Source organism: Dipodomys merriami, unplaced genomic scaffold (genome assembly GCF_024711535.1).
Source record: "Dipodomys merriami isolate MVZ:Mamm:240054 unplaced genomic scaffold, mDipMer1.0.p SCAF_4, whole genome shotgun sequence".
Taxonomy (NCBI): Eukaryota; Metazoa; Chordata; class Mammalia; order Rodentia; family Heteromyidae; genus Dipodomys; species Dipodomys merriami.
In genome coordinates this window covers 71,260,241-71,277,523 of record NW_027205603.1, presented here as the reverse complement: position 1 = coordinate 71,277,523, position 17,283 = coordinate 71,260,241, and the positions used below count along the sequence as shown (strand labels likewise).

The 17,283-nt window shown below is 37.4% G+C and overlaps 1 protein-coding gene across 1 annotated transcript in view; it reads right to left on the bottom strand.

The window, feature by feature from the left end:
- Pkhd1l1 (PKHD1 like 1) overlaps window positions 1-17,283 on the bottom strand; it is a 149,432-nt gene that overhangs the window by 111,779 nt on the left and 20,370 nt on the right. Inside the window, exons 9-12 of the mRNA XM_069991271.1 lie at window positions 16,316-16,358; window positions 12,519-12,589; window positions 11,588-11,698; window positions 8,926-9,015 (exon numbers count right to left, since the gene is read on the bottom strand). Coding sequence (XP_069847372.1) covers window positions 8,926-9,015; window positions 11,588-11,698; window positions 12,519-12,589; window positions 16,316-16,358 — 315 coding nt within the window. The remainder of the gene's footprint in view (window positions 1-8,925; window positions 9,016-11,587; window positions 11,699-12,518; window positions 12,590-16,315; window positions 16,359-17,283) is intronic.

Here is a 17,283-nt window from a genome sequence, read left to right as displayed (position 1 = left end):
GAGGAGAAGCTGGAATCTGAACAAGCTCTCCCATAGAAAGCAGTTTTAGAGTTCCAGTGAACAGTCCTAAGCCAGAGAATCACACCAAGTGTGCCATCACAGGACAGAGAGTTAGACAAGAGAGGGGAAGTCAAGGCAAAAAGACACATCTGAGCGCTTGCTAGCAGCCGCCGCAGCGGCAGCAGGGTCGCAGTGGCAACCACAGCCGCGGCCATACCTGAGCACTCACACAGAGAGTCCGGGACTAAGGAGCCAGACGCAGCTGGCGAGAGGATTCTACTCAACATCAGCAAGAACCGACAAGGAGCAGACATCTTCATCCTGCAGTTTGCAGACCAGAGACAACCCAGGATCCAAGACTCGGCGTGAGTACAAGCCCAACGTCCTCACTCCTTCTCAGGGAGCAGAGGAGGGAAGGCCACCACCCCCCCCCCCCCAGCACCGGTGATCTCCATCTTGGATACCGACAAAGCTCGGAGGAGCTGCTAGCTCCAACTCAAGCCTTGGAATAAAACGAGTCATTTAGCAGGTCACAAGAACTTAACGGCTAAGTGACCTGCCAGACTCAGCTCCATCCAGGGAAAAGTCACCCAGCTCAGGCACCAGCCATTGGAGTGGCTTTCCTCACTGGGTAACCAGAGCCAGAGGCTGCCCCTCCCTCTAGCAGCCTCCACAATCAATTGAAAAACAGAAACCCTGAGAATGGCACCAGGCTGGGCTCTGTGAGTTTTTCACAAAATAGCCCCAGGGAAAAGCTACTGTGTGTTGAAAGGCCTCAACTCTACCAGAACCTAGCCTCATCACCCTTCTTTTGTGATTCTCAAAGCAGATCACCTTCCCATTAAACTAACCTGGGAGGGGGATCTCAAAATCTTGGGTAAAGCAGAGCATTTTTCTGCCTGTTCAAACAAACTGACTTAAGAAACCAATCAAGCCACAGGACCTCAAGCTGACCAGAGACTCCAACAAGAGGCTGGTTACAGACAAAAGGGAGATACAGGATTCTTCCCACCCCTCCCAAAAAAAAAAAAAAAAAATTCAAAGAACTTTTTTTTCTTCTTCTTCTTTTTTCTTTTTCTTTTTTTTGGTACCTTATATATATATATAAATTTTTTTCCTTTTCTAAAACTTTTATTAATCTTTAATTTTTGCCTTTTTTGAAAAAATAATTGTGTTCCAGTAACTTTTTTTCCCTCTTGTAATTTTTATTTTAGGAATACGTGAATGTGCGTTTTCCTTTCTTTTCTTGTCTTCTTTTTCTTTCTTTCTTAATTATCTTTTTGTTTTTTGTCTAGCATACTGAACTTCTGATCTTTTTATTTCTCCCTTTCTTATCCTTTTCACCTTTTCCTCTCTTTTGTTCTTCTGTATGTGACTTAACTCTTGTCCTGCACATCCTCAGATAAACCATAGTTAACTAGTAGACCCTATCCCCCATTGTGTACACACTTAATCCACAAATTTATTACTCAATCCAAAACCTCTGAGACTTAAATTCCTTAATAGCAGTACTACCTCTTTATACCTATATAATATTTTAAGCATTTTTTTAAGTTTTTCACATCTCCTCTATCTCCCTCCTGTTTTCTCAATATATTCACATTCCTCTCTAAATAGATGGTCTTTCAATCTCCATAACTATATTAATTTTTACGTTTCTATTTTTCTTTCTGGTCCCTTTTCATTTCCCTTTCCCTTTCTTCTTTTTCTCTCTCTCTCTCTACTTGCATCCTACCCAACCTATTTCCTGCATTGAGATTAGGACATAGTTAACTCTCCCTGTGCCTCTCCACACCAATCTATTCCTATTTTTTACCCACATCTCTCCCTAACCCTAAAAATTTCTGGTTTTCCAAATTCTTCTCTGTGATTCGAAGCCCATTAACATATAGTTGTTTGATGTTGAATAGATGTATCTGTTGAACTAGATTGTATCTGTAGACTAGTGACTGTATAAATGCAAACGTTAGTTGATGGTTGCTTTAAGCTAGTGTTCTAGCACAAAACTGGTGCTATTTTCATCTCAAATGGGCAGAGTAAGCTGGAAAAACACAAGAAAAATGGCAAATCCGGGTATCTCAATTCCCAATCTTGATAATCAGGGGTCAGATCAGATAATGAACAATCCAGAGGAGAGTTCCCAAATAGCTCTACAAACACTGGTGGCAAACATGATAAATGAGAAGTTTGACAACTTACAAAGGACTCTGTATGAGCGTGATAGGGAGAGAGAGGAGGCATCCCAAAAGTTTATACAGGAATATCATAAGCGTGAGGAAGCTACTCAAAAACTGATACAGGATTTGCATGAACAACTTGAGAATACTCAAAGAGAAAGGGAGGAATGGCGCGAGCAGGCTGATAACACTCAAAGAGAACTGCAGGAATCCCACGAACCGGAGGAAAGAGAACTGCAGGAATCCCACAAATGGGAGGAAGCTAATCAAAGAGTAATTCAGGAATTGAGAGACCAGGTAGAGAATACACAAAGATCACTAAAGGCATTCATGGAATCCATTAACAAAGAGCTGAAGGAGGTCAGGGAGACCACAAAGGGAATGCTGAATGGAACCCAACAGAAGGAATGGGAGTCCAAAGAAACCATAACCAATCAACTAAGTGATTTGAGAACAAACACTGAACACCAAATTAAGGAAGTAAAGAAATTCATACAAGACCTAAAACAGAGCTTCAACAAAGAACTTGAAACCATCAAAGCTGACCAATTAGAAGGAAAAGAGATAAAAAACAAAGTAGAGAGTCTTGACAGCAGGTTAGATCATGCAGAAGATCGAATCTCAGGGATTGAAGACAGCCTAGATATTATAGAGAAAGAACATACAACCATCCAAGACAAGTCCAAGAAATATGATAGATCTATCCAACACCTGGAAGACACCATCAGAAGGCCTAATCTAAGGATAATGGGTGTAGAGGAGCACCTAGAAACAGAAGTTAATGGTCTAGGAAATTTGTTTAACAGGATCCTAGCAGAGAACTTCCCAAACATACAAAAAGATAGGCCTATTCAGATACAAGAAGCTTTTAGAACCCCAAATATACCAGACCAGAATAGGACATCCTACTGTCACATTATAATCCACACAGGATCAACTCAGACCAAGGAAAAGATCCTTAAAGCTGTCAAGGAGAAAAGGTTAATCACCTATAAAGGGAAACCAATTAGAATCACCTCAGATTTCTCAACAGAGACAATCAAAGCAAGAAGAGCCTGGAATGATGTATGCCATGCCCTAAAAACAAACAACTATCAACCAAGAATACTGTACCCAGCTAAACTCTCCTTCATAACTGAAGGCCAAATGAAAACCTTCCATAGCAAAGAAAAATTGAAAAAATACATCTCCACCAAACCAGCCCTACAAAAGATTCTTAAAGATGTCCTACACATAGAAAACCAACAAGACCGCAACAAAGGCCAAGAAACTGCACCCAAACTGAGAATCCAAGAACCATAGGAAGAACCCAGTTTGCGCAGCCCCCAAGAAGGTGGATAACATGGCAGGAACTCCCAAATACCTCTCAGTCCTATCTCTTAACGTTAATCGGACTGAACTCTCCAATTAAGCGACATAGACTGTCTAGTTGGATTAAAAAACAAGACCCTTCTATCTGCTGCCTGCAGGAGTCACATCTTGCCCGTAAAAACAAACACATTTTCAATGTTAAAGGCTGGAACAAAATCTACCAAGCAAACGGCCCCCATAAACAGGCAGGAGTTGCAATCCTAATATCAGATAAAATAGACTTCAAATTAAAATTCGTGAGAAGAGATAAAGAAGGTCGCTACATACTAATTAAAGGATCTCTCCTTCAGGAGGATATTACAATTCTAAATATCTATTTGCCAATCAATGGAGCACCCAAATTTATCAAAGAAACACTACTTTCCCTCAAATCCCATATAGATCCAAAGACATTAATTGTTGGGGATTTTAACACACCACTCTCCCCACTAGATAGATCAACTCGGCAAAAACTCAACAGAGAACCACAGATCTAAACAGCTGCATAGATCAACTAGACTTAACAGACATCTACCGAACATTTCACCCAGCAGCATCAGAATACACGTTTTTCTCAGCAGCACATGGAACGTTTTCTAAAATAGACCACATTTTAGGCCACAAAGCAAACTTGTCTAAATTCAGAAACATTGAAGTTATACCTTGCATTCTCTCTGACCACAAGGGAATAAAATTAGAACTCAACACCAAAAGCCACCAAAGAAAGTCCGGTATCACATGGAGGCTGAACAACACACTACTGAATCAAGAGTGGGTCATGGAAGAGATTAGAAAGGAAATTCAAATGTTCATGCTATTCAACAAAAAGGAACACACAAATTACCAGCTCCTCTGGGACACAGCAAAGGCAGTACTCAGAGGCAAGTTTATAGCTCTGAGCTCCTACATCAACAAATTGGAGAGATCTGAAACTAGCAATTTAATGACACATCTAAACCTCCTTGAAAAAGAGCAGCAAGATAAACCCCAATCCAGGAGATGGAAAGAAATAATCAAAATTAAATCAGAATTAAATGAATTAGAATCCAAAAAAACTATAGAAAGAATCAACAAAACAAAGAGTTGGTTCTTCGAAAAACTTAACAAAATTGACAGACCCTTACCAAATCTTATCAGAAAAAGAAGAGAACACACCCAAATTAATAAACTCAGAGATGAGAATGGAAACATCACCACGGAAACAACCAAGATTCAGAACATTATAAAGGAATACTTCTCAAAACTTTATGCTAATAAGTTTGAGAACTTGACAGAAATGGACCTTTTCCTAGCAAATATTGACATGCCAAAACTAAACCAAGATGAGTTAAACCAGCTTAACAGGCCCATATCAAGCATTGAAATAGAAACAGCAATAAGAGACCTCCCAGCTAAGAAAAGTCCAGGACCAGATGGTTTTACAGCAGAATTTTACAAGGCCTTCAAAGCAGAGCTCACACCAATACTCCTCCAACTCTTCAATGAAATTGAAAGAGAAAGCTCACTACCGAACACATTCTATGAAGCCATCATAACCCTCATCCCAAAATCAGGCAGGAACTCATCAAAGAAAGAGAACTATAGACCCATTTCTTTGATGAACATTGATGCAAAACTTCTCAATAAAATTTTGGCCAATCGACTTCAAGAATTCATCGAAAAAATCATACACCACGATCAAACAGGATTCATTTCAGGGATGCAAAGCTGGTTCAATATACGCAAATCAATTAATATTATTCACCACATCAACAGGAGCAAGAATAAGAACCACATGGTTATCTCAATAGATGCAGAAAAAGCATTCGACAAGATCCAACACCCCTTTATGATGAAGGTTTTGGAAAAATTAGGAATCCATGGAACATTGCTCAATACAATAAAGGCTGTATATGACAAACCTACAGCCAGCATTATAATCAATGGTGAAAAACTAAAGCCATTTCCTCTTAACTCAGGAACAAGACAAGGATGCCCACTCTCTCCACTTCTCTTCAATCTAGTATTAGAATGCCTAGCTACAGCAATAAGACTAGATGCAGAAATAAAGGGGATCCAAATAGGGAAAGAAGAAATAAAACTCTCCCTCTTTGCAGATGACATGATCTTGTAATTAAAGAATACCATAGACTCCACTCCCAAATTACTCAAGGTGATTCAAAACTTTGGCAAAGTAGCAGGTTATAAAATTAACCCCCAAAAATCAATGGCTTTTCTGTATGCCAACAATGAGAAAAGTGTGGCTGAAATTAGGAAAGCAACTCCATTTGTAATAGCCCCACAAAAAATAAAATACCTAGGAATTAACTTAAAGAAGTGAAGGACCTCTATGATGAAAACTTTGAAATCTTGAAAAAGGAAATCAACACAGAACTTAAAAAATGGCAAAACCTCCCATGCTCCTGGATTGGCAAGATTAACATCGTGAAAATGGCAATACTTCCCAAGGCTATCTACAAATTCAACGCAATACCTATCAAAATTCCAACCTCATTCTTCAAGGAAATAGAAGAGGCAATCCAAAAATTCATATGGAACAATAAAAGACCCCGAATAGCAAAAACGCTCCTCAATGGAAAGAACACTGCTGGAGGAATATCAATACCAAACTTCAAACTCTACTATAAAGCCATAGTAATCAAAACAGCTTGGTATTGGCATAACAGACCTCAGGACCAATGGAATAGAATTGAAAACCCAGAAATGAACCTACAGACCTATAGCCATCTAATCTTCAATAAGGGAGCTAAAACAATAGAACGGAAGAAAAACAACCTCTTCAGTAAATGGTGCTGGCAAAATTGGTTAACTACATGTAGAAAACATAAGCTAGATCCTTATATATCACCCTGCACCAGAATCAACTCCAAATGGATCAAAGACCCTGAACTCAAAGCAGACACTCTGAAAACATTACAGGATAGAATAGGAGAAACCCTAGGTCTCCTTGGCTCAGGCCGAAATTTTCTGAATAGAGACCCGGAAACACAACAAATCAAAGAAAGGTTGAACAAATGAGATTGCATAAAGTTGCAGAGCTTCTGCAGGGCAAATGACATAGCTAGCAAGATCAATAGAAAGCCCACGGATTGGGAGAAGATCTTTACTAGCCATACAACGGACAAGGGTCTCATACCTAAAATATACTTGGAACTCAAAAAATTAAACCCCCCAACAACAAATCCTCAAAGAAACAACTGCCCAATAAATAAGTGGGCGAAAGACTTAAAGAGAAACTTCTCTGAAGAAGAAAGAAGGATGGCCAATAGACACATGAAGAAATGTTCAACATCCCTAGCCATAAAAGCAATGCAAATCAAAACAACATTGAGATATCACCTCACTCCAGTTAGAATGGCAAAAATCAAGAACTCTAACAACAACAGATGCTGGAGGGGATGTGGACAGAAAGGAACCTTACTTCATTGTTGGTGGGAATGTAAACTTGTTCAACCACTTTGGAAAGCAGTATGGAGGTTCCTCAAAAGACTTCACATAGATCTCCCCTATGACCCAGCAATCCCACTTTTGGGCATTTACCCAAATGTTTACAAACAAGACCACACTAAAGCTACCAGCACAACTATGTTTATTGCAGCATTATTTACCATAGCTAAGATATGGAACCAACCCAGATGCCCCTCAGTAGATGAATGGATCAAGAAAATGTGGTATATATACACAATGGAATTCTATGCCTCCATCAGAAAGAATGACATTGCCCCATTTGTTAGGAAATGGAAAAACTTGGAAAAAATTATATTAAGTGAAGTAAGCCAGGCCCAAAGAAACATACGTCCCATGCTTTCCCTTATTTGTAATATCTAGTAGATGTATGAGTCAAGCGGAAAAGGTCAGATAATGTGATGTCAGGAAAATGAACCCTTAGATGTGTATTTTAATGTTTTTTTCTTTCATGCATGTGTTTCTAACACATTTATAAGATTATCTCTTTGTTGCTTTGTATGTCCCTCCCCCACAGTATAACCCCTGCTTTCACTATATTTGATGTCAGTATAACTTGTGGAGGAGATGGGGAAAAACCAGTTGTTTAAGGATACAGGTGGACCTGTTGCAACAATGAGAAGTACAAGTTGTCATGTCCAAAACGAGCTTTACAACATCGGTGCTGGGGGGCGGGGGGGGGGGTAAGGGGGGAAGGAGAAGGATTGGGATTGGGGGGGGGAGGGGAAGGGGGGAGACTGGGAAGGGATGTGAAGAGTAAACAAAGGAGGAGGCTGCAATGCTTGGTAAGAAATGTACGCATTATCCTGCCCATGTAATTGTAACTCCTCTGTACAGTATGTTCACAAATTAAATTAAATTAAATTAAATTAAAAAAAAAGAAAGGTAGAGCACTAGCCTTGAGCATAAAGAGGCCCAAGCCCTGAGTCCAAGTCCTACAATTGACAAAAATTAATTACTTGATTGATTAATTAATTAATTATTGGGTGAGCATTTTACAAATATGTAATTATAGCTACTTACGAGGCAGAGATGGAAAATTTTAGTTCATTTAAAACAAGTTTGGGCATAAAACTTTATAAGACTCCATCTTAGTCATCTTAGTGGCTGGGCGTGGTAATGTGTGCCTGTTACTCCAAGTACAGGAAAAGCATAATGGCTGGGTACAGTGGCACACCCTTGCCAGTCTCGGTGGCATAGGGAAGCACAAGTAGCAAAATTAAAAGGCCAAGCTATCCTGGGCATGAAGTGGGACGCTACCTCAAAAATAACCAACAAAGGAAGGGGCTGGAGGTATGGCTCAAGTGGCATAGCACCAGCAATCCCCAGGTACTTAACAAAAATACGGTATTTTATTTTTAATAATTACTAATAATAGGATTACTAAAATAGTGACATAGAGGCAAGATGTCCAATTAACAGCCTAGTGTTCCCAGTGAGAGAAGATAGTGATGCAAGTCAGGCTTCTGTACAATTCAAGAAAAGCAAATGGAGATAGACATATCTTCTGTGGGAAGTAAGGGGAACTGGATAGGTCTGGATACTGCATCCCACATAGGTCTCTGAGTTTAATCCCCAGCACCACAAAAAATATTCTATATATAATGTACCAAGATTTAATGATCATGGCTAAATTTAAACTAAAGATATATTGCAGTTTTGTCAACAGAGACTTACTATTGGCAGTAGGGTGTCAGAAGGATTTAGGCTGGGTTTATCTCCACTGATGTCACTTTGATAGAGTATTTTAATCTAGAATAAGTCTATTTAATCTAGAATAAATAGATTTAAAAACATGGGAAATGACAATTCTCACTAAAAATTTTAAAACACACTAATAATACTTTATGACAAATGATACATGCCCATATGATTCTTTTTCTGGAAATATACCTCATATATATTTTTTCTATGATCTTTTATGGTAACTTACCTGGATACAGACTTTTGAGAACTGGAGGTAGGGGAGGTGTCTTGCAATATATTCTATTTTCTGTAACATTGAGAACATCACAGGACTGACCTGTACAGATCAAAATAAACAACTATTAAAAATAAAATTCCAGAAATCAAATTACAGTAGCCTCCCTTGAAATATTTTTTCCAATTAAAACAAAATTGCATAGAAGTGTCAAAGTCAAGGTTCTTCATTTCAGATATAGATATAGATATAGGTAGATATAGATATATTCCATGGAATATGATCTTTCATTCAAGCTGGCTGTGATGGCCCTGCCTATCATCTCACCACTTAGTACCTGGAGGTGGGATGGTTGAAATTTTTCTGAGCAGCCTGGGGGGAAAGGGGGACAAGTTCAACATTAGCCCAGGCTAGTGAGATTATATAGAGAGACTCTATTTCCAAATAAAAATAGGCACATTATTCATTAATGGCTATACTTCCATCAAGGAAAATTATATCCTGGCAAAATATAACATATCTGAGAAAGAAAATTTCAGGTTCTCAGGAGAATACAGAACAAAATGGATCAAAGCATTTCATTGTAAACATGTCACTTATGGGTGGGCCTTAGGTGAAATTCAATTTCCCCTCAGGGAGGAATTGCTGAATGACCTCATGATGGTCACGAGTATTAAAGATAGGTGCACACTTGGTTCATTAACCCAAGTTTTTCAAATGAAAGCAAATAGGACGATAATGTTAAAGTGCTATGTTCACAAGCAGACTGAATTCCAGACTGACAAGGTTTGAAAGCCTGATAGAGGAGTCTGTGTTTGAGACCTGCGTGTGTTCCTCATGTAAATGAAAGGTCAGTGCTGAGCATTCAATGAAGCAACAGTCATCATCCATGAAAAGTGAAGACAACGGAACTGAAGTCAGATCTGGTTGCCAACTCATGTTTGGTGGCTTTCATGTTTCAGCTTTGATATGACCCTTTACTACTTTGAATCTTTTGTGGATTGAACTAGCAAAACAGTACATTAGAATAGTATATTAAACCACCAGACCATTTTATCAGAGGCAAAGGAAATACATTAGCAGATTATTATTTGTAAAGAAGTTATGGGTGGTCTCCTGCTTAGAGTCTGGTGGCCACATTAATAAATACAAAAGCATGAGAGAAAATTGTCGTCTTCTTAACAATGAAATATGATAGAAAATTGTCATCCTCACAGCGTATCGACTACATCATAACCAAATCAGGCACAAGAGCAGATCATCACAAATATATTGTACAAGTTAAAAGAATTTTGTATCCATGTTTTAATATTTAAAACATAAAACTGGGGAAGTGGTACTGTGGCTCAAGTGGTAGAGCACTAGTTGAGCTGAAGAGCTCAGGGACAGTGCCCAGGTGCAGAGTTCTGGCTGTTGTTCCCAAGGCCAGTATTATCAGTAATTATTAATGCATAACAGCCACAGTATATGGGAGTATGAGGGGAAATCTGAAAATACTACCTAAATTTCCTCATTTCCTCAAGAAGGACTTGTAAGAGCTCATCATATTTTGGGGTTCATGTCACTTAGCATCATCTTATATAGTCATATGTACATGGCTTTAGAGCTTTTCAGCTCATCTGATAAAAAATATCCTATATATATATATATATATATATACTAATTATTGCAAATAAGGGAAACCATGGGACCTAAATTTCTTTGGGATTAGGTTCTTCACTTAATATGATTTTTCCAAGATATGGGAACAAGAGGTCTGTCTTTATTGTTATTGTTTTAAATGTACCATGGGATTTTATTTGTTCTTGTTGTTGTTTCCTTTGTATTTTCTTCCCCCTATGGCATATCCCCTGTTGACACTGTACTTGATTTGGGTACTCGGCATCTTGTATATACATTCGTCTAATCTGGGGAGGGGAAGGGGAATAATAAAACACTGAAACAAGGACACAGGATGACCCATTGCAACAAGGATACCCATATTGGAATCGAACTTTACAACTTTGGGTGGGAGGGAAGGGTGGGGGGGGTGGGAGGAATGGGGGGAGGAGTGTGGGAGGGGAGGGGAGGGCAGGGATAGTGGGACAACAACAAGGGAAGGGATAACAATGATCGACAAGTAATGTACTCTTTGCCTTATTCATGTAACTATAACCCCTCTGTATTACTTGTCGATCATTATTACCCCTTGCCTTCCCTTGTCCCACTATCCCTTCCCTCCCCTCACCTCCCACACTCCTCCCCCATCCCTCCCACCCAAAGTTGTAAAGTACTCATTGCCTTACTCATGTAACTGTAACCCCTCCGTATAACATCTTTACAATAAATATTTTTAAAGAATTACAACTGTCTAAAGATGAAAAAGAGAAATAAAAAGAGCTCATTATATAGAGAGCGGGTGTGTCCTTCACTGTGGGTGGTAGCTACAGTGCCACGTCACAGTGCCTTTTGGTTTCACCCGCAGAGCTTAGGTTACTGTCACATAAAGCTGGAAGGAGTTGCCTTCTTTAGAAAATTGCAATGGGAAGAGCATGGGGCCCCGGAACCCAATTCCTATGTGCAAATACCTAGCTTTCAATTGAAGAAAATAATAGTGAAGATTATTGTTCTTCTTACAAATTATTAAAGAACAGGAAGGATTCATTCTTACAAAGTATGACTTGAGAAATCATACCTCCAACTAGAACTTTCACTGGCAGATCCGTCTGATCAAAGAACTGTCCATTTATAGTTAGCACAGCGCCACCTTGAATGCTTCCTTTGGAGGGTGAAATTGAAGTGATTTCTGGGGATGGGGAGAGCACATGAAATACAATGCATATATACCTAAATCAGAAAGATCTTGAAGAATTTGTTCATTCTTTTATTTATGGACTGGGATCTTATATTTGCATTTCTCCAGGTAGCAAGTGCCTTTAACTACAGTAAGCTTTGTGTGACTTTAAACATAAAGTTCTAAGTGTACTGGTAAAGTAGTCCAGATTCTTACAATTTTTTTCTAATTCTGTGAAAGTTTTATAATAATACTACAGATGCATTTTGCATGAAATAAATTGCCAGGAAAAGCAACCACATGTGATTGCTTCCAAGACGATTTTTTTCACACCTTGACATCCTTGAAATCTGTGTGTCTCCATCATTTCAATCCCAGGACAAGTACAGTTTTTCCAGAAAGGCATATTTGCTTCTGATACTCTCCTAAGTGTATTTCAACCCGAGACCTCTTTAAAATAATTAAATTAGGCTAAATTAAAATCTATTTTAGTATTCCTCTGGGCCACACTCATGGCATAGAGATACTGGCTTCTGAATTAAATTGACGGGAAAACTTTTTATTTCTTCCTCCACCAACAACTAAAATAGAGACATGCAAGAGTCCCAGCTATCACTGTTTGGGGGATGAGTTGTTTTTTTCAATAAATCTTACACAAAAAAATGCAAAGTTGGGGAGCTTAGCTCATGTCAGTCATCCAATTAGATTCTTCCTTATAGGCATTTGTCTTTTTCTAGCAGTATAGAAAACAATATAGTATACTTTACTACCACTATTTTCTTTCATTTGATGACATATGTGTATACAATGATGTGAGAGAAACATCACATACCTGCATATGTTTGAAACATGGAAATTTTATTGAGGGATGAAACAAAATATGTCATTTTCTCTGGGAAACTCCTGTTTAAAAAAAGGTAAATTTTCCTGTTTTAAAATAGGATCTTTACAGCATGAAGTCCTCAGTTCAAGCCCAAATAGCAATATCAAATAAAAAGAACTTTAAGAAAAGACCTTTATTTTAGTAATTTTTGTAGTGATAGAAATCGTATTGTAGCTTACAAAGTAGTAGGATGGGACTTTTAGGGGGAAGATATAACATCTTGTATTTTTATTTTGTTGTTGGTTATACATTTGTCAGAACTTATGTACACTGTACATATGTGCGTGTGTATTTTATTAAATGCAAATTTTTCCTGAATCAAGCTGATTTTAGGAAATTACATTAACCAACAAAAAAAGTTCAGAAAACAAAATAAACTTGGACAGGAGCCAGGTGCTAGTGGCTCACACCTGTAATCCTAGCTACTCAGGAGGCTGAGATATGAGGATTGTGGTTTGATGCCAGCCCAGGGCAGAAAAGTCTGTGAGACTTATCTCCAATAAACTATGCAGAAGAAGCCAGAAATGGTGCTGTGGCTCAAGTGGCAGAGTACTAGACTTGAGCAAAAGAAACTCGAAAGAAAGAAAGGAAGAAAGAAAGGAAGAAAGAAAGAAAGAAAGAAAGAAAGAAAGAAAGAAAGAAAGAAAGAAAGAAAGAAAGAAAGAAAGAAAGAAAGAAAGAAAGAAAGACTCTGAACAGGAAAGCTGTCCTTCAGATATATGAGCACTTCCTGCAGACAATCTCATGGTCTCTTAGAACCTCCCTGTGATTTATGAGGATCAAGCTAAGAGCTCTCAATTTACTATGACATCTAATTTTTACCTTTATCACATCAAGTAGGTAAAATTCAAGAATGTTCATAATTTACTCAAGATTACAAAACCAAGTGGCAGAAATAAAACAGAAATGCAAAGTCCTAATAGGTATAGTAACTACTAATTTCTGTGACAGTACAGATGAGTGAGAGGAAACTAATATCCAGTCCACTAGGTTTAAACTGCCCTTACTGCACACTTGTTACTTTTTATATGTATACTTCCATAATCTAGGGGTCTAGGTAGTGGAAGAATCCTCAAAATTAAATAATGTTTCTCTAACTACCTCAATGAAATTAGAAAAGTTAAAGAATTCAAATACAAATTTTAAGACACAAAAGTAGACTCAAAAAGGGTAATATAAGTCTCGGGTTAGGGACAAACAATGAACTCTCCTGTGAAGCTAACTCATGCATTACAATACACATTTGCAAGACTAAGGAGTCTTGGGAAATACTTTATGCTAAATTAGTTATTTAAGAAGTTCATATTAAATTGTATATTTTTGTGTTGATCCCCAAAGATCTGAAAACATGCCAGCACCAACAATATTGTGTCTCAACAGATCCTCTGCTTCTTTAGCTAGTGAGAAAATTGCCTTTTGAAATAAAATTTGAATGTAATTTATTTGGGATGACACTGGGGTGATTTTCACTAATTTATTGATAATGACTAGGCATTTCTCAATTAAGACAGCCTCATCTGAACCTTATCAGTTTGGAACAGCTGTCATTTGAACTTGGGGAAATAGTGAACACAAGGTTGGCTATTAAAAAAGATACAGATTCTGTGCCACAGTGGTCTTTAATTACTTCATTTGATATTCAGGAATGTGCCTAAAATTGTAAAATATGAATCTTATAATTAAAAAGATTTAATAGTTTTTAAATGACATGGAATCTTAAAACTAGGCTTCTAAGTAGTAAATGTCATAGTTTTAATAGTTATCTTAAATTCCTAAGACTATTTTATATAGAAACATCATTTCTTCAATTAGTGGACATTAGTATCAAAGGTTAGCCAGGCATTTCTTTAAAAAAAGAAAATAAACTATAAATCAAGATCATGGAATGAACAATTTAAGGTAGTATCCCTAGTTATACAATATGTGAATTTGATGATAGTTATAACTGGAAATTTCCGGAGCCTTTAATGCAGCAGACTGATTTATGCACTCTTAGCAATCATATTCAGTCTTGATCACTCAAACCATCTATTTTGGGATAATTGTTTCTCTGGGAGACATATAATGGATTTGACAATTAACAATTTTCACAGATTTGGAAGTTAAGAATTCATTTTTCACCTTAGAGAATGAGAGTAAGAACATAAAAGACCCATATATAGTTATAGAAATTATTTAAAACTCAAGGACGGTTGCTTCTCACAAAGGGTTTAGTCTTTTTCATAAAATTCTATTCACAAATTTTAAAAAGTTGTTTATAAGAAGTTCTCTTCTTGAAGAGAATAGTTGTTATATCATAGGGCTCTAATTCATTTGCTGTGTATCAGTTACAAAGCTGATTCATAGCCACTTACGTATCTCTTTGATTTGGTGCTAAATTATACTGCTATTCAAGGATTTGGTTTAGTTTGTAATAAAGTATCCATCTCAGGTATTGCTTTGTTATAAAGTTCTTGCTTGTGTCTAGAATTTGATAGCCCTCTAAAGATGATAGTAAAGTTTAATCCATCTGGAATTACATTTTTATGCGAGGAGGGGACCAATCTGACCTGCTCTGGCACTCTGTGAACACATATTACTTTGTAGTATGGACATTCTTTTCAAGCTTACAATCATTGGGTGTCTCCTGAGAGACAAAAAAATAAATCAACAGATCTAACTAACAATATTAAAATTGGATACTAAATAGAATCCAATTTATTTATTTAATTACAATATCCAATAGAAATTTATTTGGTTGCCTGACAATTGGCTCATTTTCTCAATAGACACTATGAGATTTGGGGCAGAACAATTCATTTAGGTTTGTCACATCTATGTCCTGCCTATTAAAGACATTAACTTACCCAGTTACTGTGATAGTCAGAAAATACACTCATTGTAAATGTTTTCATTGTAAATACTACGGCATCAAAACATGAAGCTGTAGTGATATTTAGTTCTGGTGGCTGAAACTTTCTATCAGCCATGGCAGAGAAGTAGAATGAATGAAATGTTCAGGTCCCCGAGTTAGGACTTAGACTACATGATTCACTTACTGCTGTAATCTGCTTCTACTGGCTGAATTTGCTTGGGCAAATTATCTCCCTTTCCTCCTTCCTTTTCATGTTGCCAATAGGCAAGATGGGGGTGGATTATATGTCACTTATTAGGATATCTTAAAAGAAAACCTTTATCCTGTAATATTAATTATGAGGCTTTTGTTTTACAATAACAAAAACTGTAATTCAGCCGGATACCGGTGGCTCACGCCTGTAATCCTAACTACTCAGGAGGCTGAGATCTGAGGATCGAGGTTCAAAGCCAGCCCGGGCAGGAAAGTTCGTGAGACTCTTATCTCCAACAAACCGCTAGGAAACCGGAAATGGTGCTGTGGTTCAAGCGGTAGAGCTCTCGCCTTGAGCTGAAGAGCACAAGGACAGCACCCAAGCCCAGAGTTCAAGCCCCACGACCGACCAAAAAAAGAATCTATAATTCAATCAAGAGAACTATATAAAAGATAATAGTTTTCCATCATAGTTAAATGTTTTTGTTATTTTAGTTACTGTTGATTCACAAGTAAAAGTAATATGGAAGGTACAAATTAAAAATAAAAGGGAGTTATGGATTCTTTAAATGTTAATGTGTGGAAAGAAAGTGATTGATTCCTTAATCTCTGCATTTAGAGTGCAAAATAAATATTTATACTTAATTTTATTTGCCCAGTTGAATCAATTATGATAATCATTATTTACAAAATGACCTACCTTCCATAATCACTATCTAAGATGAAGCTGACATTGTGATGACCTGGAATTAATTGGAATACACAATTAAATTTCCAATCAGAGGAGAACAATAACTCTATTCTATGTAGCTGATTTAAATGCAGGCAAAATATATAATAAAAATATATATAATAAATATATAATAAAACAAAACATATAACAAAAATATATAATAAAATATATAATAAAACAAAATATATAACAAAAATATATAATAAAATATATAATAAAACACTTATATAATCATTTACAAATCATCAAAGAAAACTGGAAGGTTTTAAAAGTTGAAGTTATAACTAGGAAAATATTACACAATACAATTATGAACTTAGAAAAGTAAAGAATGGATAGGCATCACTACTGCCCTGTTCAGAGCCTCTGATGGGGTTGAGAGACATGGTGCGGAAGGAAGACTCTGCCGATCCTTGTCCTAACAGAATGCATTATCAAGAGCAAAGACCCAAACAGAGAGCTTAAACTTGTTATGGAATATCAGGAATAATAAATCTTGAGAATGTAAAATATGGGTCAAAGAGCATTTTTCTGTCCCTATGCTCTTCAGCTCAAGGCAAGCGCTCTACCGCTTGAGCCACAGCGCCACTTTCAGTTTTCCCACTTTCAGTTTTCTAGTGTTTTATTGGAGATGAGTCTCACGGACTTCGGGCTGCTTCAAACCATGATCCTCAGATCTCAGCCTCCTGAGTAGCTAGGATTATAGGCGTGAGCCACTGGCGCCCAACATGAAAGAGCATTTTCTGAGGACATATATTTCATCTGAAAATTTCAGGATGTAATACTTACACAGGGCCTGAGATAGGAGAGAAGCTGATTTAAGAACTGAAAGAGCCAGTGGCTCACACTTAAAATCCTAGCTACTCAGAAGGCTGAAATCTTAGGATAGCAGCAGTCCAAAGCCAGCCCAAGACAGGAAAATTTATGAACCTCTT